Source organism: Choloepus didactylus, chromosome 21 (genome assembly GCF_015220235.1).
Source record: "Choloepus didactylus isolate mChoDid1 chromosome 21, mChoDid1.pri, whole genome shotgun sequence".
Lineage (NCBI taxonomy): Eukaryota > Metazoa > Chordata > Mammalia > Pilosa > Megalonychidae > Choloepus > Choloepus didactylus.
In genome coordinates this window covers 37,127,133-37,149,269 of record NC_051327.1, presented here as the reverse complement: position 1 = coordinate 37,149,269, position 22,137 = coordinate 37,127,133, and the positions used below count along the sequence as shown (strand labels likewise).

The 22,137-nt window shown below is 53.9% G+C and overlaps 1 protein-coding gene across 1 annotated transcript; it reads left to right on the top strand.

The window, feature by feature from the left end:
- Positions 1-387: 387 nt before the first annotated feature.
- On the top strand, positions 388-3,414 carry SOCS1 (suppressor of cytokine signaling 1). The gene is made up of 2 exons (XM_037814459.1): positions 388-485; positions 1,001-3,414. The coding sequence occupies exon 2, from the start codon at positions 1,051-1,053 to the stop codon at positions 1,687-1,689; it is 639 nt and encodes a 212-aa protein (XP_037670387.1). The 5' UTR covers positions 388-485; positions 1,001-1,050; the 3' UTR covers positions 1,690-3,414.
- The last annotated feature ends 18,723 nt before the right edge of the window (positions 3,415-22,137 follow it).

Below are 22,137 nucleotides of genomic sequence, written 5' to 3'. Positions count from 1 at the left end.
GAGATGGGAACTGAGACACCAGCAGCGGGAAGGAGGTCTCACAGGGCCACTTCGGGGAACGCTACAGGGCCGGTCTCCAGAAGTCTGGGAACGAGAGCACCGGAGGCAAAATGGGGGCACCAGGTCCGAAGGGGGCGTCGAAGTGGCGGAAAGCTTCCAGAGCGTGGCCAGAGACCCCCGACGGAGGGGTCCTACGATCAGCGTGAGCACAAGCCCTCACTCAGCTAAACACCGCCGGGGAAAAAAGAAACCGAAAGTGGCGCGGAAGGCGGGGCCTGGAAGGGGCGGGACCGGGAGGGCGGGCACCCCATCGCCGCCGGCTCCCGCCCCTCGCGGCTCACTTAAAAGGCTCCAGCGAGCGCCTGGCGCCGAGCAGAGCGAGCTGCGGCCGCGGCAGCGCACGGCTCGCGGCCCCAGAGCATGCGCGAGAGCCGCCCCGGAGCCCCCCACCGCCCCGCCTGCGGGGCCCCGCGTCCCGCCGCCAGGTGAGCCGAGCACTGGGCAAGGGAGACGGGAGGGGAGAGACGGACAAGCGGGCGAACCGCTTCCCCCCGGCCCCCGCCGGCCCCACCCAGGCCGTCCCCTCCGCGCGGGGTCCCCGCGGCGCGCCTCTTCTGCCTTTGCCGAAATCCCCTGAGCGAGGCGCTGATCCCCGCCCTGGCCAGCAGGCGGCGGCCGAGAGCCGGGCGGCCGGAGTCACGGCAGGCTTCTCTCGAGCAACGCTCTCCACGCCCCCCGGTCGGACCTACACTCCGCGCCACCCGGACGCTGGGCTCCGCCCTTGCCGGGCCCCCGTCCGTCTGGAAGTGCTCTGCGGATAGGGATGCCCATTTTCCAGACGGGTCCACTGAGCCTCAAGGAGGCTACGCAGACTTGGAATATGCGCCCTCGGCTCCCTGGGGTCCATTCCGCCCTGCCCCTCCCAAGTTGCCTCGTGGCCCCTCACCTGCCCTGCTCCACGGCGGCCCTCGCGCTCACTGCCTCTGTTTCCCCCCACCAGCGCACCCCCGGACGCTATGGCCCACCCCTCCGGCAGGCCCTGCGTGTAGGATGGTAGCACACAACCAGGTGACAGCCGATAATGCAATCTCCACGGCAGCAGAGCCCCGACGGCGGCCAGAACCTCCCTCTTCTTCCTCCTCGCCTGCGGCCCCGGCACGCCCGCGGCCCTGCCCGGCGGCGGCGGCGGCGGCCCCGGCCCCCGGAGACACGCACTTCCGCACGTTCCGCTCGCACGCCGATTACCGGCGCATCACGCGCACCAGCGCGCTCCTCGACGCCTGTGGCTTCTACTGGGGACCTCTGAGCGTGCACGGGGCGCACGAGCGGCTACGCGCGGAGCCCGTGGGCACCTTCCTGGTGCGCGACAGCCGGCAGCGGAACTGCTTCTTCGCCCTCAGCGTGAAGATGGCCTCGGGCCCCACGAGCATCCGCGTACACTTCCAGGCGGGCCGCTTCCACTTGGACGGCAGCCGCGAGAGCTTCGACTGCCTCTTCGAGCTGCTGGAGCACTACGTGGCGGCGCCGCGCCGCATGCTGGGGGCCCCACTGCGCCAGCGCCGCGTGCGGCCGCTGCAGGAGCTGTGCCGCCAGCGCATCGTGGCCACCGTGGGCCGCGAGAATCTGGCGCGCATCCCCCTCAATCCGGTCCTCCGTGACTATCTGAGCTCCTTCCCCTTCCAGATCTGACTGACTACGCCCGCCGCATGAACTGGGACTCCTTGTTACTATTATTTTCTATTATTAATTATTATTATTCCCTGGAGCCACATGGGTGCCCTCCCCCCCGGGCTGAAAGGAGCGAGCTTGGGGAGGGAGGTGCCACCCGCTCTCGACTGGAGGTGAGGCCGCGGACCCCTCCCCACCTCCTGAGGGGGGCTCTCCTCCTCCTGGTGCTCCCTCTGGGTCCCCCTGGTTGACGTAGCAGCTTAACTGGGCCCAGGACCTGAACGCGCACCTCCTACCTCTTCATGTTTACATATACTCAGTATCTTTGCACAAACCAGGGGTTGGGGGAGGCTCTCTGGCTTGATTTTTCTGCTGTGCAGAATCCTCTATTTTATTATATTTTTTAAAACCAGTTTAGATAATAAACTTTATTATGAAAGTTTTTTTTTTTTTTTAATATAAAGAAAAATGTTTTCTAGACTGTGTGCTTTGGCCAGTGGTTCTCCTTGGCTCTGAGGGGGTACAGGGCAGTGGTAGGCCTAGGAAGACTGGGGCTCTGAGCCCTGCTGGGTTCCACCCACAACCCTTGCCCTTGGGGAAAGGGCTGGCATTGGTGTTGCCTGTCCTGTGAAAGGGCAGCTCGTTTTGAGCACTTAACTTGCAACATGCCTTTATCCCCATTTCACAGAAGGGAAAACCAAGGCTCCAGTAAATTTGTTTATGTGGTCATTTCTCTGCTCAAGAAGGCACTGGGACTTTTTTGGCTGCCCACCAAGACCTGTTTGAAATGAATGACACAGAGGAAACTTCTTTCCTTCTATGACCACAACAACTTTCAGGAAGAGGGTGGAGTGGGGGCTCAATGAGCTTTTGGAAGGAAGAGTGGCACATTCTGCAGCTTGTTATTAAGGGAGACATTTTAAATGGGATGGGGATGCAGGGCTGGGTCTGACTTCTTTCTTCCCACATTTTCTTTGTACTTTATGATGAACACAAAACGTGGAGCCAGAAAGAGACGTTGGAGTCTGTGGCGGCAAGAGGGCATGGCTGGTGGCTGTGGGCAATTCCCTTGCCTGGCTGGGCCTCGGCTTCCACCTCTAAAATGGGGCTTACTGGCAGAGGCGGTGCCGTGAGGCTCAGCAGCAGGGGGCAGCCCCTGTGTGCACGGAGGAGGCGGTGTTTGGAGGAGCCCGGGGAGGATCTCTGAAATGCCACAGGGCTGGCCTGGAGCACCAGAAAGTGCCCAGGACGTGGGTTCATGGCTACTCGTTTGTGGCTGGCCTGACAGATGGGCTGTGCTGGGAACTCAAGGGCTGCCTGCCACTCGGGTTGAACTGAGTCAGTTTCAGGTTTGGTGTCAGGCAGCCTCCTGGACATGTTGCACTTCATCTTTAGAAGTTAAAATGGCCCTCTGCAGCCTTGGACATGCTTCTAATGGAATGTCCTAATACTTAATGATACCTTCCAGACTCGAAAGTGCAGCATGAAATTAACTTGATGGTTGGCAAGCTCGAGCAGCCTGGGCTTGTCTTGGGGATTAAAAAGGTTCCAGGCCTCAAGGTTAAGGATGGCCAAAGAGATTTAGGATCTCAAAGAGCTTCAGTGATTTTATCCTTTAAAAAGGTGGGGTGGGAGGGAGGAGACCTTGCCTCTGCCTCCATGGAGTTGTGGCTTTGTTCCTTTTTTTTAACCACCCCGTCCGTTGTCCAGTGTGTGCGGATTAATTAAATCCTGTTCTTGTTCTGACTTTCTCTGTCTCCTACCCCCTTTGGGAGTGCTTGGGGATCTGGTTATCACAACAGTAATAACCACAGATACTTAGTGAGCGCTGACTGTATGCTGAGGGCCCTGTGCTGATGTCCTTCGTGGATTGCCTTATTTCAGCCTCACAGCCAGCCTATGAGGCAGCCACCCTTCTCCCATTTTACAGATGGGAAAACCAAGGCTGGGGGAGGCAAAGCAGGGCCCACAGCAAGTGGGGGAGCCAGATTTTTAAACTCAGTATCACCTCAGATCCTCAGCTACCACTAAACAACGCAGCCTCCCCGGGGGCCTGGCAGTTGCAGTAATAGCAGCAGCTAACATTAATCTAGTGTTGACTGCAGGCGCTGCCCCACACGCCCTCGTTACCTATATTAAAGCACTTAACCCTCACCCAGCCCTATGATTTAGGTACTATTTACATCCCCCATCTTACGGATAAGGAAATAGGTCCTCTTCTAAAGAGGGATGCATTTGCTGGGGGTGGGGGTGGGGCTAGTTTTTGTTAAGGGTTCTTTCCTCCTTTTAAATGTTAGAAATCATTTTCCCTTCATAAGTGCCAGATACATAAACCCATTCCCCTTCTAAACCTGGAGCAACCTGGCTTGGAATAAGGGCCCCTCTGACCACATTCCCCAGAACTGGCCCCTCCTCCCCTCAGTGAATTATTTTTCAAAAAACCAATTTCAACATACGTCTGCTGAAAGGCCCCCCACCCTCACCCCAGAGCTGCACCCCAGGCCCCGCATGCCTGAAATCTTGTGCATTCACCAGTGCAGGCTCCACTGCAGAGGAAGAGCGCTGGGGCGGGGGTGCCATGTGGCTCCCCTGGCGGTGCACATTCTCTAGCTCTCAAACCTCAGCTTCATGATTCAGCAGCGCTGACGTCAATTTACAAGAATGAAAAGTGAGAGGAAGGTTTGTGAGTGCCAGGGACTGGGACCCAGGCACGGCTGAAGCATCTTCCCCACCAAGAGTGGGTGCATGGGTCTGCACAGGATGAGAGAGGAGGGGCTCTTTAGGATGTGTGCCAGGAGCAGGGAGAGCCTAGGACCAGCAGAAAAGCTGCCCTTGAGCTGGGGACTCCAATCCCTATTTTACAGATGAGGAAACAAAAGCTCAGAGAAATGCAATCACTAGCTCAAGGTCACAAAGCTCAAACTTGCACCAGGCCCAACCAGCTCTAAACCAATGGTGGGGTTTCTCAAGGTGGGATGTGTGTGTGTGTGAAGTCCGTGAAAATGCATATTCCTAGGCCTCGCCTCAGACCACTTGCCCCTTCACACCTTAGAAATAGGTACTGTTATCCCACAGCCAGGAAGTGGAGAGTTGGAAATGAACTCAGGCCAAATGGAGAACTGGAATTTGAACTCGGCAATCTGACCTTAGAGCCTCTCCCATGAGGCAAGGCAAGGAAAGCACTTAGCACCTATAGCAGGTGCTCAAAACATGACAGATGGGGTTCACATACCAAACATTCACTGCCCACCCATTCCATGCTGGGCCCCATTCTAAGCCCAAAGGATACAGGAACGAACAAAGTGGGGTGGGGTTCCCAGACCTGCTCTCATGGAGTTCACACTCAGGGCCTCAGACAGTAAATACCAATATGAGAAAGAACAAGAGAATTCCAAGTGGTGACAGTGCTCAGATGAAAACAGGGGCAGGGCCACTGAAGCTGTGCCTGGAATGACAGAAAGGAGCCAGCCAGGTGAAGATGGGAGGCAGGCATTCCAAGTCAGAGGCGCTCACCTGGGAACCAGTTCCACCCATCAAAGTAGGCCAGCGGGGTGGGGGAGCCGAGGTGGGCAGGGGCCAGAGCACGGGGGACACTGCAGGCCTGCTAACGAGTGTGGAATTGAAGTGTGATGGGGAACCCAGGGGTGACCAGATGCCTCTGGCTGCTGGTGGTGATTGTCTGAGGCAGGGAGGGGGCTGCCAGGTGAGATGGGCTCTGGGTTCCTGCCTTGTTAAGGCTGTATTTGAAGACACTCTTGGGGGGAGCCATTTGTTCTTGGCTAGATATCCTCAACTCCAGCTAATCATTGAGGACCTGACTGGTGGAATGCAGGAACCAAAGGAAGGCAAGGCGTGGAGCTGCCAGCTCTGATGCAGGAACCCATTATAAACCCCAAGTATGACCCAACCCCAAGCCTGAACAGAGCTCCCAGGTTATGGACCCACCCCCCAGACCCCAGCAAGGGGCTTTATGGGGTAGAACTCACCTGGGCAGCCCTCCCACCTGGCCTCCTGCCACCATCACTTAGAGACTCCCCAGGACTGGGGCCTGATTCTGGAGGTTTCAAAAGCCCTTAGAGAAGGGAGTGTATTTTTCACCAAAACAAATTCACGCAGAGAAAATGCTGCCCAAAGTGGGTGTTCCCACCGCCCCTCCCAACCCTGCTCTTGACTCTGAGACTTGATGGAACCCTCGGGGGAAACCGGGGTTCCAGTTTCCAAGGGTGGCCGTTTGGCCCCAACGCAGTCCCCCACCTCCACCCCTGCGCAGGGTCGGGCATGCCACGCCCAAGCTCTTCAGTGGCTCCCCATTGCTCTCACACCCAACTCCCACGAGGAGCCGCGAGGCCTACAGGCGCCGCCCGCCCGCCGCCCCCCGCCCCACGTCTAGGCTCAGCACAGCACTCATGGCCACCGGGCCTTTGCACATGCTGCTCCTTCCCCTCGTGCCTCCCGGGTGGTGTTTCCCAAACAACTGTGCGATAACATGCCTGTACAAATGAAGTCAGGGCTAAGGGCCGTCCTGGGGGGGGGGCCTCCCACGGAGCCGTCGCCATCGCCCGAGGGCCCTGCACGACTCCCGCGCTCCCGGGCCGCCACGTGCCGCGCGCTGATGACGTCAACGCGCCGCCCTCCGCGGCAGCTCCCGCGCGGCCCACAGGACCGGAGATCGGAGACGCTCGGCGGCGCTCGGCGGCACTCGGCAACTCTCGGTGGCGCTCGGCAACTCTCGGCTCTACTCGGAGACGCTCGGCTCCCTGTGGTCTCTCAAAGCCCCTGCCCGCTCACCGGTCCCTCTCGCCTCGGTGTGCTCCTCCGGCAGCCGAGTGCGTGCTGCCGGCTGTCCCTGAAGCCCAGACGGGGTATGTCCCAGGGGCATTCCAGGTCGAGGCTATAATAGCGGGTCCTCCCCTGCTTCCTCCAGTCCTCGGAGACCAAAAAAGCACCTCCAGCCCCTTCCAGTTCGCACGGATCCCAGCTCACAACCTTTAGGTCCGACACCTCTTGTCTACACGTGGAAATAGGGCCAATGACTGCGCCCGCGTTTTTGGCAAAGATAAGGTAAAAGAACGCATGGAAAGTCCTTAACATGTGATGGGTGTCCAATAATTGGGCTTACCCTCTCCGCTTCTTGAACGCTCTTGCATTGCTGCTGTTTTAAAATACTACCATTTATTCACCGCCTAATTGGGGGCGGGACGCTTCCCCCAGTTGGTTTCATGAGAAAACTGCGGCTCCAAAAGGTGGAGGGATGGCCCTCACCTCAGGCAGTTCATAGCCAGGCCAGAGTTTGAGCCCGGATGCCTCCGACCCCCAAGCTCACTATCTTACCCACTAGGGTGCTTAAGGGTTCACAGAACAGATCTGTGTCCCCTTTCTAACACTGAGGACCACCCTGGTTGATGTTCAGAGCCAAAGCACCAGCCTGGGCTCGGAGCAATTTGTTCAGCCTGCCCTTCCCCCACAGCACAGGCTGGGAAGCCAGGAGAGGCGGTGGGCTGGTAAGTGGGCCAGTAACTAATCTGCAAGGCTCCATTAGAATTCAGCCTAGGAGAAGGCCTGGGGCTGCTGGCTCAGAAGGGACCCCTGGTAGTGGCTTTGAGGCAGCCAGCAGTCCTGGTAGCCCTGGCAGCCCTGGCAGCTGGGAGGGGGCTGTGGATACAGATGAAAATGGGCAGGGACAGGGAAGGTAAGAGCCAGAGAGCCAGAGAGCCAGATCCTGTGCAAGGGCAGGGCTGGGAAGGTGACATTCAGGGCTGGCCCCAGGGGACCTGCGGGGGCCTGTGTGGCGAGACACATACTGCCTCCCACATCTGGGTGAAGCCGGGAGGGGCAGCCAGAGGCATGATGGAGAGGAGGGGGCAAGGCCTGGGTAAACTGGCCTTGGAGGGTCCCTCCCCACTGACATTTCACTCTGGGAAGCACCAAAGGAGCAGAAAGCACTGGGGATCCAGGACCTGGGATGGAGTTCCTGACTGTCGACTGGGTGACTTCAGTGGCCTCATTTATAAATGACACTGAGTTATTCTCACTCGTCCTACTGCAGAAAGGCATCTTGAGGGTCAATGGCTTAAGTGGAATGAAAACTGATCACCACCCAAATGTAAGAACTAAAATAACAAATATTATTTTGCATCATATGAGGTGCCCAGATGGATTTGAATCATCAGAGCCACAAAGTCAGATGACAGGACCCATTCCTGGCTTGACACTTGCTAATAACAGGGGTCACCAGCTCACCTATTTCCGACTCTCAGCAGATGCCAGGCATTTTTCTAAAGACTTCACACCTAACATCTCATTTAATCCTCACAAGAATCGTATGAAATAGGTATCATTATTATTATTCTCATTTTACAGATGAGGAAACTGGGGTACAGAGAGGTTAAAGTGCCCAGGGCCACACAGCAGGGAGGTGGCAGAACCTGGGGGAGCAGGGGTGAGGCGGGGGTGGGGCTCATGTTACAGCCTCTCCCTTACTTTAAGCTCTAGGTAGAGGTTGGCAAAACATCAGTCTCTGGGGCTCCGCTTTTGAAATTTTTTCCAGATCTATCTGAATTCAATTATTAATCAATTATTTTCTTCAAATAGAATTACTTGGTTTGTTTAAGTAAGTTTTCTGTAAAGGAAACTAATCATTCCCACACATGGAAAGCCAGAAACCACCCGCCACAGAGACATGTCTCAAAAAATGCAATGAAATCCAAAACAGCAGTGGTAAATTCTAGCTAGATATTGGCATCTTTCTCTGCCCTGAGCCAAAGCTCTGCTCCTCCAGGGCACCCACCCCCAACCTGGGGAGACACTGCCCAGCCCGGCTGCCAGTTACATGACCCTGGGCAAGTCATCCTTCACTGACTGTGAGCTTCAGTTTCCCTTCCTGTGAAATGGGATAAGCATCCGGAGCTCAAGGGTGAAAGGGCTGTGATCATAGACTGTTAATTAACAATAGGGTAGGTGCTCCGTAGGGCACGATGTTCCCAGGCTGGACCCCGCGTGAGGGTGCCCTGCTCCCTCACCCCTAGCTCAGGCCACTGAAAATGAAACCTTGACCCGGCTGGTTTGGCCCCAGCCTCCCGGTGTCTTTCGTCTCACCTTTTTGCCAAGTCCTCTCTGCGAAGCCTGGTGACAGGAAGGGCCATGGTTCCTGGAAGGTGGCTCAAAGCGAAACTACCCCAGGTCCAGCCGGGTGGGCAGGGCCGTGGAGGGTGGGGGAAGACTGCATGCCTGAGCCTTCATGGATTCAGATGGGTAAACTGAGGCCTGACAATGTGGGCTCCAACTCCCTTTGCAGGTCCCTAGGGGGCAATTGGGTGTGATTGCCTCAAATCACATGTCTTAGCTCCCCGATGCAAATGAGTATTACTCTTACCTCCCCCTTATCTAGCTCTTTCTGCCATTATTGTCTCATTTTACAGATGAAGAAACTGAGGCCAGCAGGAGTTAAGTTCCTTGTCCATTGTCTCACAACTAGTAAAAGCAGCAGAAGCAGGATTTGAACCAAGCAAGGTGGTTCCAGAGTGTTCCAGTGGCTCTCAAATGCTGGATGCTAAAATACGACCTCTTCCCCCTGGGGTTCAAGGTCCTTTGCCATCTGCCCCCAACGAACTTGTCCAGCTCCCCCATTCCTTTCCCTGTTCCCAACTGCTCTGGTCATCTCCAGTTTCTCATCATTCCCTTGGCCTTCAAGCCTCCCGAGGAAAGCCTTTGATGCTTCCTTTGCTTCCTTTTCTCTTGACAAACTCCTACTCAACCTTCAAAGCCCATCTCAGCCATCACCTCCCTCAGGAAGCCCTCCCTGACTTTCTCTGCTGGGTCCTCACTGCCTCTGGCCATGTGTCTGTTAGAGCTCACATCGCAGGACACAGAGGTTTGTTCTGTCTTCTAGACTGTGAGCACCACAAGGGCAGGGACCATCTTATTAACTGTGTGATACTAGCGCGTTACTTAACCCCTCTGTGCCTCAGTTTCCCCATTTGTTAAGCATGGGTTATTGTCACTACCTCCCAGGACTGCTAGGGGAATACATGTGTCAATATCTGTAAAGAGCTTATAAGTTTGCCTGGTAGGAATAAAGTTCTCTGAAAACAGGATGACAATCCCACAGCGAGTTCAGATGATGAGAGGGAAAGAAGGAGGCGTCAGGGGATGCAGGAGGAGGGGACACTAATACAATCCCTCCCCTGTGGCACAGTGGATATGTTAGGCATAAGACTGGCCAATGTTCTCTTGATGCTTACGCATTTATTTTAATGAGTATTAAGGAAAAATCACATCAAACCTGAGATGCTCTGGCTACTATTCTCTGGGCAATGCGAAAGCAGGTATTTCGATTTTTTTAAAGTTGGGACAAAAGTAGTTGATTTAAATTAAAAAGATGGGGTAAAAAATTGTCATAGGTTGAAATTTAAGAAATGCTGGATAAATGAAAGAAAAGAAAGTGAAAGAGAGAGAGATGGAAGAGGAGGAGAGAGACATACAGAGAGGGAAAAAGAGAGATGGAGAGACAGGGAGAGAGAGGAGAGGGGAAAAGGGGAGGGGAGAGGAAAAACAAGAAGACAAAAAGAAGAAGAGGAAGAGAAAAAGCAGAGGGAGAACCTAAGAACAAAAGAAAGGACACATCCATGAATGGGTGAATGAATGAATGAATGAATGAGCAAGCAAGCGAGTGAATAATCCAAGGCATATATAAAAGAAAGCGCAAATGAATGAAGAGGAAGCAGTGAGGGCCTTAGCTGCGGCCTCCTGCCCTAGGGGCCCCCAGCCCTGGGTGCCCACTGCTCCTACCCTCGTGACTGGGTAGCTGGGTGAGGCAGGGCCTCTCGGGGGTCCCGGTCCATGTCCTGAGGTGGTGGCTGCATCCTTGACCCCTAGCGGTTACCTCTGGCCTGCCCCCCAACAGAGAAGCCTAAGGGCCTACGCAGATCCAGCCCCAGAAAACTGAAAGCAAAACCCATCCTGAGTGTCCCTTGCCTCAGCCTTCCTGTTCCCCGGCTGGTTTCTTAGAAATCAGCCGCCTGGGCTTCCAGCTGCAGCCTGGGCTTCCTCCCCCACCCGAGGGCCCTCCCCTCTTCGTGGGTGCCCATCTGCCAGCAGAGATGGGGTCAGAAGCCCGTGCCTCCTGGGGTGGGGGCTGAGGGTCTAGAGAAACCTTGAGCAATGCAGGCTGCAGTGGGTGATCCCCAGAAAGCTTGGGGGGCAGGCATTAGTTCTGCCCCTCCTCTATGCCCAGCCCTGGGGGGAGCAGATGAATCTGAGCCATTTGCCCTGTTAGGAGAAAAATGACTCAGGCCCAGCTTCAGTGGCCCCAGCTCCAGGCCTCGAGAGAAAAGAGTCACTAACTGGCCTGGGAACTGTGGGAGATACAGAGCAGGGAAAGCTCCCTGGGAGAGCTGCTGTGTGAGCTGAGGCTTCAAAAATGAGTAGGAAGGAGGACACCCGGGCCCAGTCTCGGTATGGAAGGGCACCTCAGGCAGAGGGAACAGCATATGCAAAGGCCTGGAGGCAAGAAATAATTGCACATGGAAGCTGTGGAAACTGACCTTTAATCCTTGTAACTGCTCCTGATGTAGGCAGCTGGGGTAGATAAACTGAGGCTCGGAGAGTTATTTGCCCAAGACCTCACAGCTAGATGGAGGTACAAACACCGCGCATGAGCTGAATCTCTCCCACCGGGACGCCAGCAGGAAGCAGCCCTCATCACCTCTGGCAGGGCTGGGGTGCACCCTCCGCACCAGGCCCCTGGGTCCCCACTCTACCTGCGGTGAAACACTGCTAGGAGGAGAAAGAAGGCTCAGAGAGGCAAGGTGACTTGCCGGGCAGGGCTGGGATTGACATCCAGGCTGGTCGGACCCCAAAGTGCCCGCTCCTTCCCCAAGGCACCGGGTCCTGAGAACACAGACCTCAGCTGATGGTCTCTGTCCCCACAGTCTAGGGAGGTGGAAGGGACAACGAGTGCAAAGCCCAGGGATTGGATGCAGCACCTGTTTGTGGTGAACTGTGCAAGAGTTTTGCTCACTTCTCCAGGTCCGTTCTGCAGAGACAGATTCCTCTTTGCTCTCAGGGAACTGTCCTTTGACCCCCACCTAGGCACATGACCTAAGATGGACCAATCAAAGGCCTTCCAGGGGCTTTTCCACCAGAGCTGACAGGAAGGCAGACTCTTTCCTCTAAACTGGGGTGCACCCTGTCATCATTGTACCGCTGGGTCAAAAGAGTTGAAGAGAAGGAACATAAGACAGAGAGCTGATGCATTGTGGGAGTCCCTGCATCCAGCCGTGCCTGAAGTCCACCTCTGGATTTCCCTGCCACATGCACCACAAGTTTCCTTTCTTGCTTACAGTCGTTTGAATTGTGTTTCTGTCACTCGCAATCCAAGAGTCCCAGGTAATCAGCATTTAAAGAGCAGCAGGGATAAGGTTTGGCTGAAATGAAGGACGAGCGAGTGAAATGGAGCCTTGAGTCGGAATAATCAAGGCAGAAAACCCTCCAGTCTGGAAGAGCCAAGGGGGGGCTGTTAGTGTCCCCCTCTCTTTCTGATGATGTCTGCCCTCGGGGAGAGCATGGAATACAAAACTTCTACCCTTTCACACTTCCTGGTTTGTGGTGGTTCTTAATAATTTATTTCATTCTCTTTGGAAAAAAAATATTCCACTTAAAAAATTTCCACATTTGTTTAAAAATTTTAAAAAAATCAACTATCAATAATGTTAGCATTAAATACACTCTCTGTATTTCCAACCTGCTTTCTAAAGATGCATATATTTTTTTCTTTAAAAAAAATGACAGCATTCATTATGACCTGTATGGTAACCCCCTTTCTTCCACTTCGCATTTCGTGTACCCCCTTTCCGCATCAGTGATTGATGAGGTAGGAATTATTGTACCCATTTGATCAGCAAGGGGGCCGGGCACAGAGGGGCAGGGAAGAGGCCCAGCGTGAGGCTCAGTTTGGGGCCCAGGGTGTGGCCCTCGTGATGCCCTCGTTTCATCAGCAGTCCAATAAGGTTTTGTTCCCATTTCGCAGATGGGTAAACTGACCTTCAGACCGGGAAGTCACTCTTGTGGGGCCCCCAAATCCAAGCACACCAGGGGCACTGGGAGTGCTGTGGGGAGAGGAGGGAGGCTGTGGCAGTGACATGATGAGGACAGCCTTGCCTCACCCCTGCCGCGGCCAAGTCGCTGCCCCTGGGACACACCTCCGCTGCCTAACTTTCCCCGGGGTCTTGCCTCTGAATCATTCTCCACGTCCACGAGCACGTGCCGAGTGGCCGCTGCGTGCCCAGGTACAAGTTCTCAGTTGGTCAAACTGCTATTATTATCCCTGTTCCTTATATGAAGAAACTGAGTCCCAGACAGGTAAAACAACTCACCTAGGGACACACAGCTAACCTGGGCAGAGCCAAAATGAGAATGTCAGTGAGATCTGAATCCAGAAGGAAGCGCCAACATCTGAGTCCGTAAATTAACTCCGCGGGTGCGCTGATAGGCTACGTGGTTTTGGGTGGTGTGCCACAGGGCTCTGCCTCAGCTCTGTCCTCCCTTCCACCTTCCCCGATTCCTCCTTAAAAAGCCAGACAACCCCACTGGGCAACTGAGGCAGGACCCCAAGCAACCCCCGGTTTGGGACATAGAGTAGATGCAAAGGTGAAAATTTAGACATTAATGTAAAAGTCCTACCTTGGGGTTCAGAAAATCACTTGCCCCAATACAGGATTACTTCCAGCCTAAATAGCATAGTTGGGTGTAAGGTCAAGATTAACCAGGAGCCCAGGGTGGCTTATACAAGTTAATCCGGCACCAGGATCTTCCCAGCAAGGAGGCTCGGGTGGAGACAGAATTCACAGGGAGTCAGGGCTGGGCCACGTCCCTTGTGACGTGTACGTTGAGCACCTGGCACCTGCTGGCACGTGGCATGAGCTCCGAAGCCGGGGCTGGCACAGTGTGTGGCGACTGAATGAAGAATGCTGACCCCCTGTGCCATATGCTCAATTAAAGGAAGTTGCCATGGGGACGACAAGGAGAGAATGGGTGAAAGAACCAGTAACATTCATCATCCTTGGTGGTATGTTTCCTTAGTTCCCCACGGCTGCCACTCATGAGGTGTCACACCCCAGTGATTTAAAACCACTGAGATGTAGGGTCTCACAGTTCTGGAGGCCAGATGTCTGCATTGGAGGTGGCGGCAGGGCCTGGCTCTCTCAGGAGACTGTCAGGAAGATTCTGTTCCCTGCTTCTCTCCTCCTGGCTTCTGGTGGTGGCCGGCAGGTGGTTCTGGGTCTAAGTCAGTCTCTGCCTCTGCCGTTATGTGGTTGTCTGCTCTGTCTGTTTGTGTCTGTCTTCTCCCCTTCAGATGACACCTGTCATATTGGATTAGGCTCCACCCTAATTCAGTTTGGCTTCGTCTTAACGAGCCACATCTTTGAAGACCCTATTTCTAAATAAGGTCACTCTCACAAGACTGGGGGTTAGGACTTGCTTATGTCTTTTGGGGGGACACAGTTCAACCCATAGCTGATAGGATATATAAAATATGTACTGTAATATAACCTAAGGGCAATTATTTTATTGAACACTTAATATGTGCAGGCAGTGTGTTAAAACACTTCACATTATCTTATTTAATTCTTACCACAGTCTTCTGAGTAGATCCTATTAAGCAGAATCATATGAAATTGCCATTTCTGTAGGTCAAATAAACAAGAGTATTGGCAATTTCATGTGGTTCAACCTAATATCACCTTCATTTTACAGAAAAGGAGACTGGGGTCCAGTGAGACCACAAGCCAGAAGATTTTTGTCTGTTTGTTTCCTTCCCAAAAGCCAGTTAAGGGAACCCCATTGGCAGGGTCTGGAGGCTTCTGTCTTCTCAGAAGATACAGACATTGTGCTTGGTTCCTCCTCTTCACTTACCCTCTCTCTCGGGCTGCCCAGGAGCCCAAGGCTCCCCCGCATTGTGGCCAGGTTGATATTTATAGCCCCAATTTCTGTGAATGAGGGAATTGAGGAAATGACTTATTCCAGACAGAGTCATCACTGCCATCCAGAGATGATGGCAACAAAGAACCCTGAGTTTCTGGACACCCTACCTCGCCCCCAAAGAAACCAAAAATGGGATTCCCCTTCCCCCTCTCCCTCAAGGATTTCTAGGGCCCAGTCCAGCAAGACAGAAACAGAAATCCCTTGCGTGCCTGTCCAGTGGTCTCCATCTTGGGGACCCAGATAGAATGGGATTTTTGTCAATTTGGGGGGATGTAACCCTGAAGAAAATCTGTGCCAAGCCTGTTTGTAAGTTGCCCTGAGCATCTCATCCAGGGGTAGTGAGGAGAAGGGGTTTCTGGGCAGCCGGGGCACCCAGCCTGGTCCAGCCAGGCCCCAAATCCGAGGGGCCCATGGAAGGCCCATGCCCTCTGGACCAGCCCTGCAGCCGCTCTGGGGGATGCTGCTGAGTGGAGAGCCGAGAGGAAGGGTCGCCGGGCCCGAGGGGTGGAGCGTTACCAAGTGGTCCGGCTGAGATGGACGAGGCAGCTGCAGGAGGCAGCGGAGGGAGAAGGGGACAGCCTCATGCCCGTCGTGCACAGCTGCCTGCCAGGCACAGCCGGTCTTCGGGGAAGTCACCGCGGCGGAGTTCCAGGAAGCGATAACGCTTGTTGAAACCTCTTTCTTGTGGCCTGGTCTCATCACGTGGCTCGGTGGGGACCGACATCAGGCAGGGCCACAGGTCGGGGCGGCTCACACCCCAGCAGCTGCTGCCACCCCCTGTGCTCCCCGGAGGCTGAAGAGAGAGACGAGGGGCTTGGGGGTTGCGGCTTCCCTGTCCCAGACACCAGGCCGGCGGGAGAGCAGACCCCACCCCCAGCAACTCTTTTCCTGTCACATCACCCTCTGTGGCAGGCTCGGCCTCAGGGTCCCAGACCTGCAAATGGGGCTGAGAATCCCTGGGTCTAAGGACTGCTGTAAAAGCGAGGGTGAAGGCTGGAGCTGCCCCTGGCACATAGTAGGGGTTGAAAAAATCGAAATTCTTTGCTCCTTTCCCATGAAGTCAGGGGTCACGCTTTTCATTCTCCTGGAGTGCAGGTTCTCAGCGTCTGCATTATTCACCACTGGGGCAGATCATTCTTAGGTCGTTCCATGCACTGTAGGATGTCTAGCAGCATCCCTGGCTCCTTCCCAGTACATGCCAGTAGGATTCGCTCCTCCAAGTCATGGCAACAAAAATGTCTCATTTTTGCCAGATGTCCCCTGGGGGTGGGGGCAAAATCACTTGTAAATTGGGAACCACGGATCTAGACTCGGTGTCACCTGGCATCACGCCAATCTCCCTACGACTCACCGCCACCCCCACCCCCAGACAGGCCTAATATACATTGGCTGAATTGAGGGTGCAGTCAGGCCGAAAACGGGGTGAAGGGAAAGGCCACTTGCCCATGAGTGGTGCCCCAGTCCCCGCCCCCCTGCTGGGTCCCCAGAAGCTGGCTGTCTGGCTTTGCCCCCAGCAGGAGGCTGGAGGGCTCCTCTCGGGAGAAACTGACCTGGCTGGGAGAAAACATCATGGAGAAAACATCCTGATCACCTGCAGGAGACTCACCTGTTCATCTGCCCTGCTCCCAGGCACGGAGCTTCCTGTCACCTTTCTTTACTTTGCCACTCGACAACATGAAATCTCAGCCAAGGACAACTGGGCACCAAAGGAAAGTCAGGCCTAAAACCAACAGAGAAAAAGAGCTCCAGGAAAACAGAGACAAGGCAGGGAGCAGGGAAAATCTTTTTGTTTCGTTTTGTTTTGTTTTTGTTTACAAAATATTTTAATTTGGGGCATATGCTTTTTTGTTTCTTTGTTTTTGTTTTTGTTTTTTAATTCAGTTTTATTGAGATATATTCACATACCGTACAATCATCCATGGTGTACAATCAGCTGTTCACAGTACCATCATATAGTTGTGCATTCATCACCCCAATCTATTTTTGAACATTTTCCTTATACCAGGAAGAATAAAAATAAGAACTAAAGATAAAAGTAAAAAAGAACTCTCAAATCATTCCACTACCACCTCCATCCCACCCTATTTTTCATTCACTTTTGGTCCCCATTTTTCTACTCATCCATCCATACACTGAATAAAGGGAGTGTGAGCCATAAAGTTTTCACAATCACACTGTCACACCATGTAACATCAGGAATCAAGGCTACCGGGTTGCAGTTCAACAGTTTCAGGTATTTCCTTCTAGCTATTCCAGTACACTAAAACCTAAAAAGGGATATCCATATAGTGCATAAAAATGCCCACCCGAGTGACCGCTCGACTACATTGAAATCTCTCAGCCATGAAACCTTTTTTTTTTTTTTTCATTTTGCTTCCCACCTTTGGTCAAGAAGATGTTCTCAATCCCATGATGCCAGGTCCAGGCTCATCCCTGGGAGTCATATCCTTCATTGCCAGGGATATTTAGAACCCTGGGAGTCATGTCCCACATAGTGGGGAGGGCAGTGAGTTCACCTGCTGAGTTGTCTTAGCTAGAGAGAGAGAGGGCCACATCTGAGCAGCAAAGAGTTTCTCTGAGAGAGACTCTTAGGCACAATTATAAGCAGGTTTATCCTCTCCTTTGCAGTAACAAGCTTTATAAGGGCAAGCCCCAAGATCAAGGGGGAAAACTTAAAAAAAAAAAAAAAAAAAATCCTCAAAGGAAGAGAAGTTGTCGCATCCATAAAACAAGAACAAAATGCTATGATAAAGGAACATCCAGAGAGCCAGAAAGAACTAAAAAAGATGATAGCTGAAATAAAAACTTCAATATAAGCTTTGGAAGAGAAGGTTCAGGAAATATCCCAGAAAGACAAAATGATTGAAAGTATGAGAGAAAAGACAAAGAGAACTGTAAGATTATTCCACTAGATACAACATCCAACTTTAATAGGAGTTAAAGAGAGAATAGAGAAAATGGAGGGGTGACATTATCAAAGACAGACTCCAAGAAAAAGTTCCTAAAACTGAAGGTCATGAGCTTCCATCTTGGAAAAGGCTAAACAACTGCTTGTCTTAGTTGTAGCAAATCCCCCCAACACTTAGTGGCTGTGATGGGCAGAATTCTAAGGTAGCCCCAAGATTTCCCTCCACAATCCCCAGGACTGTTAATAGGGTAGATTTTAGTCCCCTTGGGAAGGTCCCTTAACCTCTCTGGCCCTCAGTTTTCACATCTGTGAAATGGGAGAGTGGAGGCACCCACCAGAATAGGACTGAAATGAAATAAAAGTAACATTGAAGGACCCGGCACATTGGTCAGGTCTGAGTGTGCAGAATCTTATTTTCCCCCATTCTCGAATCTAATATCTAGCCCTGAAATGTGCCCAGGACCCCTGTGCCCAACCAAGAGGGACCCAAAGCAGGGGCTCAGGGAGGGTCTGTGGGCCTGAATCGAGCTGTCGTGCGGACCCCGCTCTTGCCCTGAGCTCTGAGGGACGTTCTCCTCCAGGGTCCCTCCTGTCACCTTCTTCCTCCTCCTCACAAAGGTGTGTCCACTGGGGCAACCCTTGGCCCTGCTCCAAGCCTCCAGGCCTCCCTCCTGTCACACGCCGCCATCCAAGAACACAGAGACTCTGCAGAGGTGTCAGAGGGAGGGGCCCTCTGGAGTCTGGCCCCGCACCAGGCCTCAGCCGGTAGCTCCAAGAGCCCAGGCGTGAAAGGGGAAAGGGGGTGACCCGAGGTGGGTGCCGGGCTTTGAGTCCTGACCCTGCAGTTCAAGGCCTGGAATCTACCAGCTCTGAGTTAGAATTCAGTCAAGGCTCTTTGTGGCGTGTGGCCTGGGGCAAGTTCCCCTCCCTGAGCTCGTGCAACCCAGCGGGAAAACGGGAATAAAACTCTTTTTTGGCACTGGGTTCCCAGCAGCAAACAACGCAGACCAAGTCTCTTGCCCTCGAGGAGCTTCCAGTCTAGCAGGGAAAGAGACAGATTGTAGCCTAGTGAGTAACAGCGAGTCACATGGAGACAAAAAGCAGGCAGGTGGGTCGGAGGGTGCTGGGGGGTCAAGGAGAGCCTGTCAGGGAGCAGAGAGTGAAGGGGGTGAGCGAGCCATCTGGATGTGGACAGGGCCTCCCAGGCGGAGGGAGCACCAGCAGGTGCAGAGGGCCTGAGGCAGGACCATACCCGAAGCAGCGTGAGTGATGGGGCAAGAAGTGGGGGGCGAGGTCAGAGAGGTGGGTGGGATCAGTCACGTGGGGATTTGGGCATCTTCGACGGCGGTTTGGCTTTAACTCAGAGTGAGATGGGAGCACGGGAGGCTTCCGGGGAGCCACTGGGAGGATTAAAGGAGTTAGTTCACGTAAAGCACTCAGCGGACCTGGCACAGTCAGAGCTTAGTAATGGCTGGCTATTACTATTACTGTCTTGTGTTGTTATTGCTATTGTTTAAGGAAATAGGAGGTACATTGGAAAGTATAAAAAGCAGGCAGGATACAAACTTTCACTGCCTGACAGCTTTTTAAATGCTTTCATCTTGCCATCTGTTCTAGTTTGCTAATGCTGCTTGAATGCGAAATACCAGAAATGGATTGGCTTTTATAAAAGGGGGTTTATTTGGTTACACAGTTACAGTCTTAAGGCCATAAAGTGTCCAAGGTAACACATCAGCAATCAGGTACCTTCACTGGAGGATGGCCAATGGTGTCCAGAAAACCTCTGTTAGCTGGGAAGGCACGTGGCTGGCGTGTGCTCCAAAGTTCTGGTTTCAGAATGGCTTTCTCCCAGGACATTCCTCTCTAGGCTGCAGTTCCTCAAAAATGTCACTCTTAGTTGCACTTGGGGTATTTGTCCTCTCTCAGCTTGTCCAGAGCAAGAGTCTGCTTTCAACGGCTGTCTTCAAACTTTCTCTCCTCTGCAGTTCCTGTGCTTTCTTCCAAGTGTCCCTCTTAGCTGTAGCTCCTCTTCAAAACGTCACTCACAGCTGCACTGAGTTCCCTCTGTCCGTCAGCTCATTTATATGGCTCCAGTGACTCAACTTAGACCCACCCTGAATGGGTGGAGCAACACCTCCATGGAAATTATCCAATCAGAGTCATCACCCAGAGCTGGGTGGGGTGCATCTCCAAAGAAACACTCAAAAAAATCTAATCAACACTGATAACGTCTGCCCACACAAGATTAAATCAAGGATAATGGCATTTGGGGGACACAATATATTCAAACTGGCACACCATCATTAAGCGTTAACCTGCAAAAGGTAGGCTTGATTTCCTCATTTTATGCATCAGCGACCTAAGGCCCAGGGAGGTTAGAAGACTTGCCTGGTGTTGGAAGGGGGCAAAGGGCAGAGCGCAACTCACCCGAACCCAGGTGTTCTGAATCCGAGATGCACAGGCTGCCAGCTCGGCCGTTGGGGTCTCCTTGGGGGAGGTGGGAAGGGTGATGGGTCCTGTTCAAAATGAAAGGCAGAAGCCTGGGGGCTGCCCCTGGGCCACCTGCTCCTGAGACCACTGAGGAAATCCTGGAGCCCCGGAGTTCTGACCTGGCCTGGGAGGCCGAAAGAGGCCCTGGGCATCACAGACGATGTACCAGAAACCCTGATGTAAATCAGCCTAAAGAATCTGGAAATGTAAAATCTTCCTCAACGTGGTGTAGGACTAGGGTGGGATTCCAGGCTGGTTGATTCAGCAGCTCCAGGAGCTCCCTTCCGTGTCTCTGCTCTGACATCTCGGTGTTGGTTTCACCTGAGGCGGGTCCTGCTGGCCAGTGCTGTTCCAGGCTCCACGTCCAGATACAGAATCCAGAAGAAATAGACACCGTCTCTTTCTGGAGCTCCCCCTTAGGAGGAGGGAAAGCTTTCCCAGAACTGCTTCCTCCCCTGACCCCTACCAGCTTTCCTCATGTCTCCTTGGCCAGAATTGGATCACCTGCCCATCATTGAACCAGTCACCGACCAGGGACTGAAACTTACTTTACTGACATGGAATGAGTATTCTGGGGTGGTTTGTTACATAGCAATAGCTAACTGATACAGGGAGTCAACAGCTTTGACCACTTATGTAGTCATCACTCGTTAGAGGCTAGGCCCATTGTAAAGGCAGGAAATGTCATTCATTCATTCATTCATTCATTGAATACATCCCCTTACCTACTCTGCACAGGTGCTGTGTTCAATACAGGAAACCCAGAGACGAATAAGGCCTGGCTCCTGCCCTCAGAAGTCATGTCTGGGAGGGTCATCGGGTTGTAAATTGAAGCTGACAGCCCCCCAAAGCCCCCTGGTGGCTCCCCACTACCTATGGAGCAGGGTCTGACCGAGGCTCTGCAGACCAGCCTCGTTCCTCCCCATCCCTGCCCCCTGCCCTCCCCAGGCCCCACACTCCCTGCCCCTGGGCCTTGGCACCTGCTGATTTCTGCATCTGGGCTGCTCTGACTTATGACTATTTCCTTGAGACCCTGCTCAGGGGTCCCCTCTCCTAGGGAGCTTTCTCAGAACCACCCCCACCCCAGCCTGGGTCGGGAGCCTCCTCTGAGCTCCCAGGTCCGCCTGGGCTCATCTGCCCGAGCCTTCGTCACACCGTATTGTGACTGTTTATCCACATAGTGAGTGCAGCTGCCAGCTGCCCAGCTGTGGAAACTGAGGCCCAGGGGCTTAGTCTGCTGGGGCTGCTGTAACAAATTCCACAGATGGGCTGGTGTCAGCAAGAGCAATTTCTTGTCTCCAGTTCTGGAGGAGGACGTCTGAAATTGAGGTATTGGTGGGGCCAGGCTTTCTCTTAAAGGGGAGAGCCCCCTCCAGCCTCCCCCTGGCCGCCCATCCACAGCATCCCACGGCTTGTGGCGACGTAGCTCCATCTCCACCCGTCACCTGTCTCTCCCCGTCTCTCCCTTACTGTGTCCAGATTTCCCCTGCTTCTAGGGACACCAGCCATACTGGGTTAAGGGTCACCTCCTAACAACATCCTCAAAGACCCTATTTCCAAATAGGTTCCTCCTCCCAGGACAGGGGTTGTCTTTAGGGGGAACACGTTTCAACCCCTAACACCCAGAAGAAAGGGAGAGTTAAGGCCACTCAGGAAGCTGCAGGCAGAGCTGGGGGACAGCCCGGGGCACTCTGGCTCCCGCCTGCAGTCTTTGCTTCTTTCCTTTCCTCAGTGCCCCAACCCCCGGGGACTGGGTATGGCTGTCCAGTGGGGGAGAGGACCTCTGCTCTCCCGCCACAAGCCGGGTCCTGGACTATGATGACATTCCGGGGACATTCTCCCAGGAGCCTGCACTGGGACGGCCGCCCTCCCAGGGCCTCCCAAGGGAGCACGACAGATCCCCAGACGAGGCTCTGCAGCCAGGAAGGGACAGAGCGGTGATTCGAACCCAGAACTCCCTGCACCCAGCCTCGAGCGTCCTCCCTGGGCTGGGGGGCAGAGTCCAGCCACAGTGAGAGGGGGGCAGGGAGAGACCGCCGGGGCGGGCGGCTTTGGTGGGGCGGTGGCAGTCTGGGGGAGCAGCCGATGTC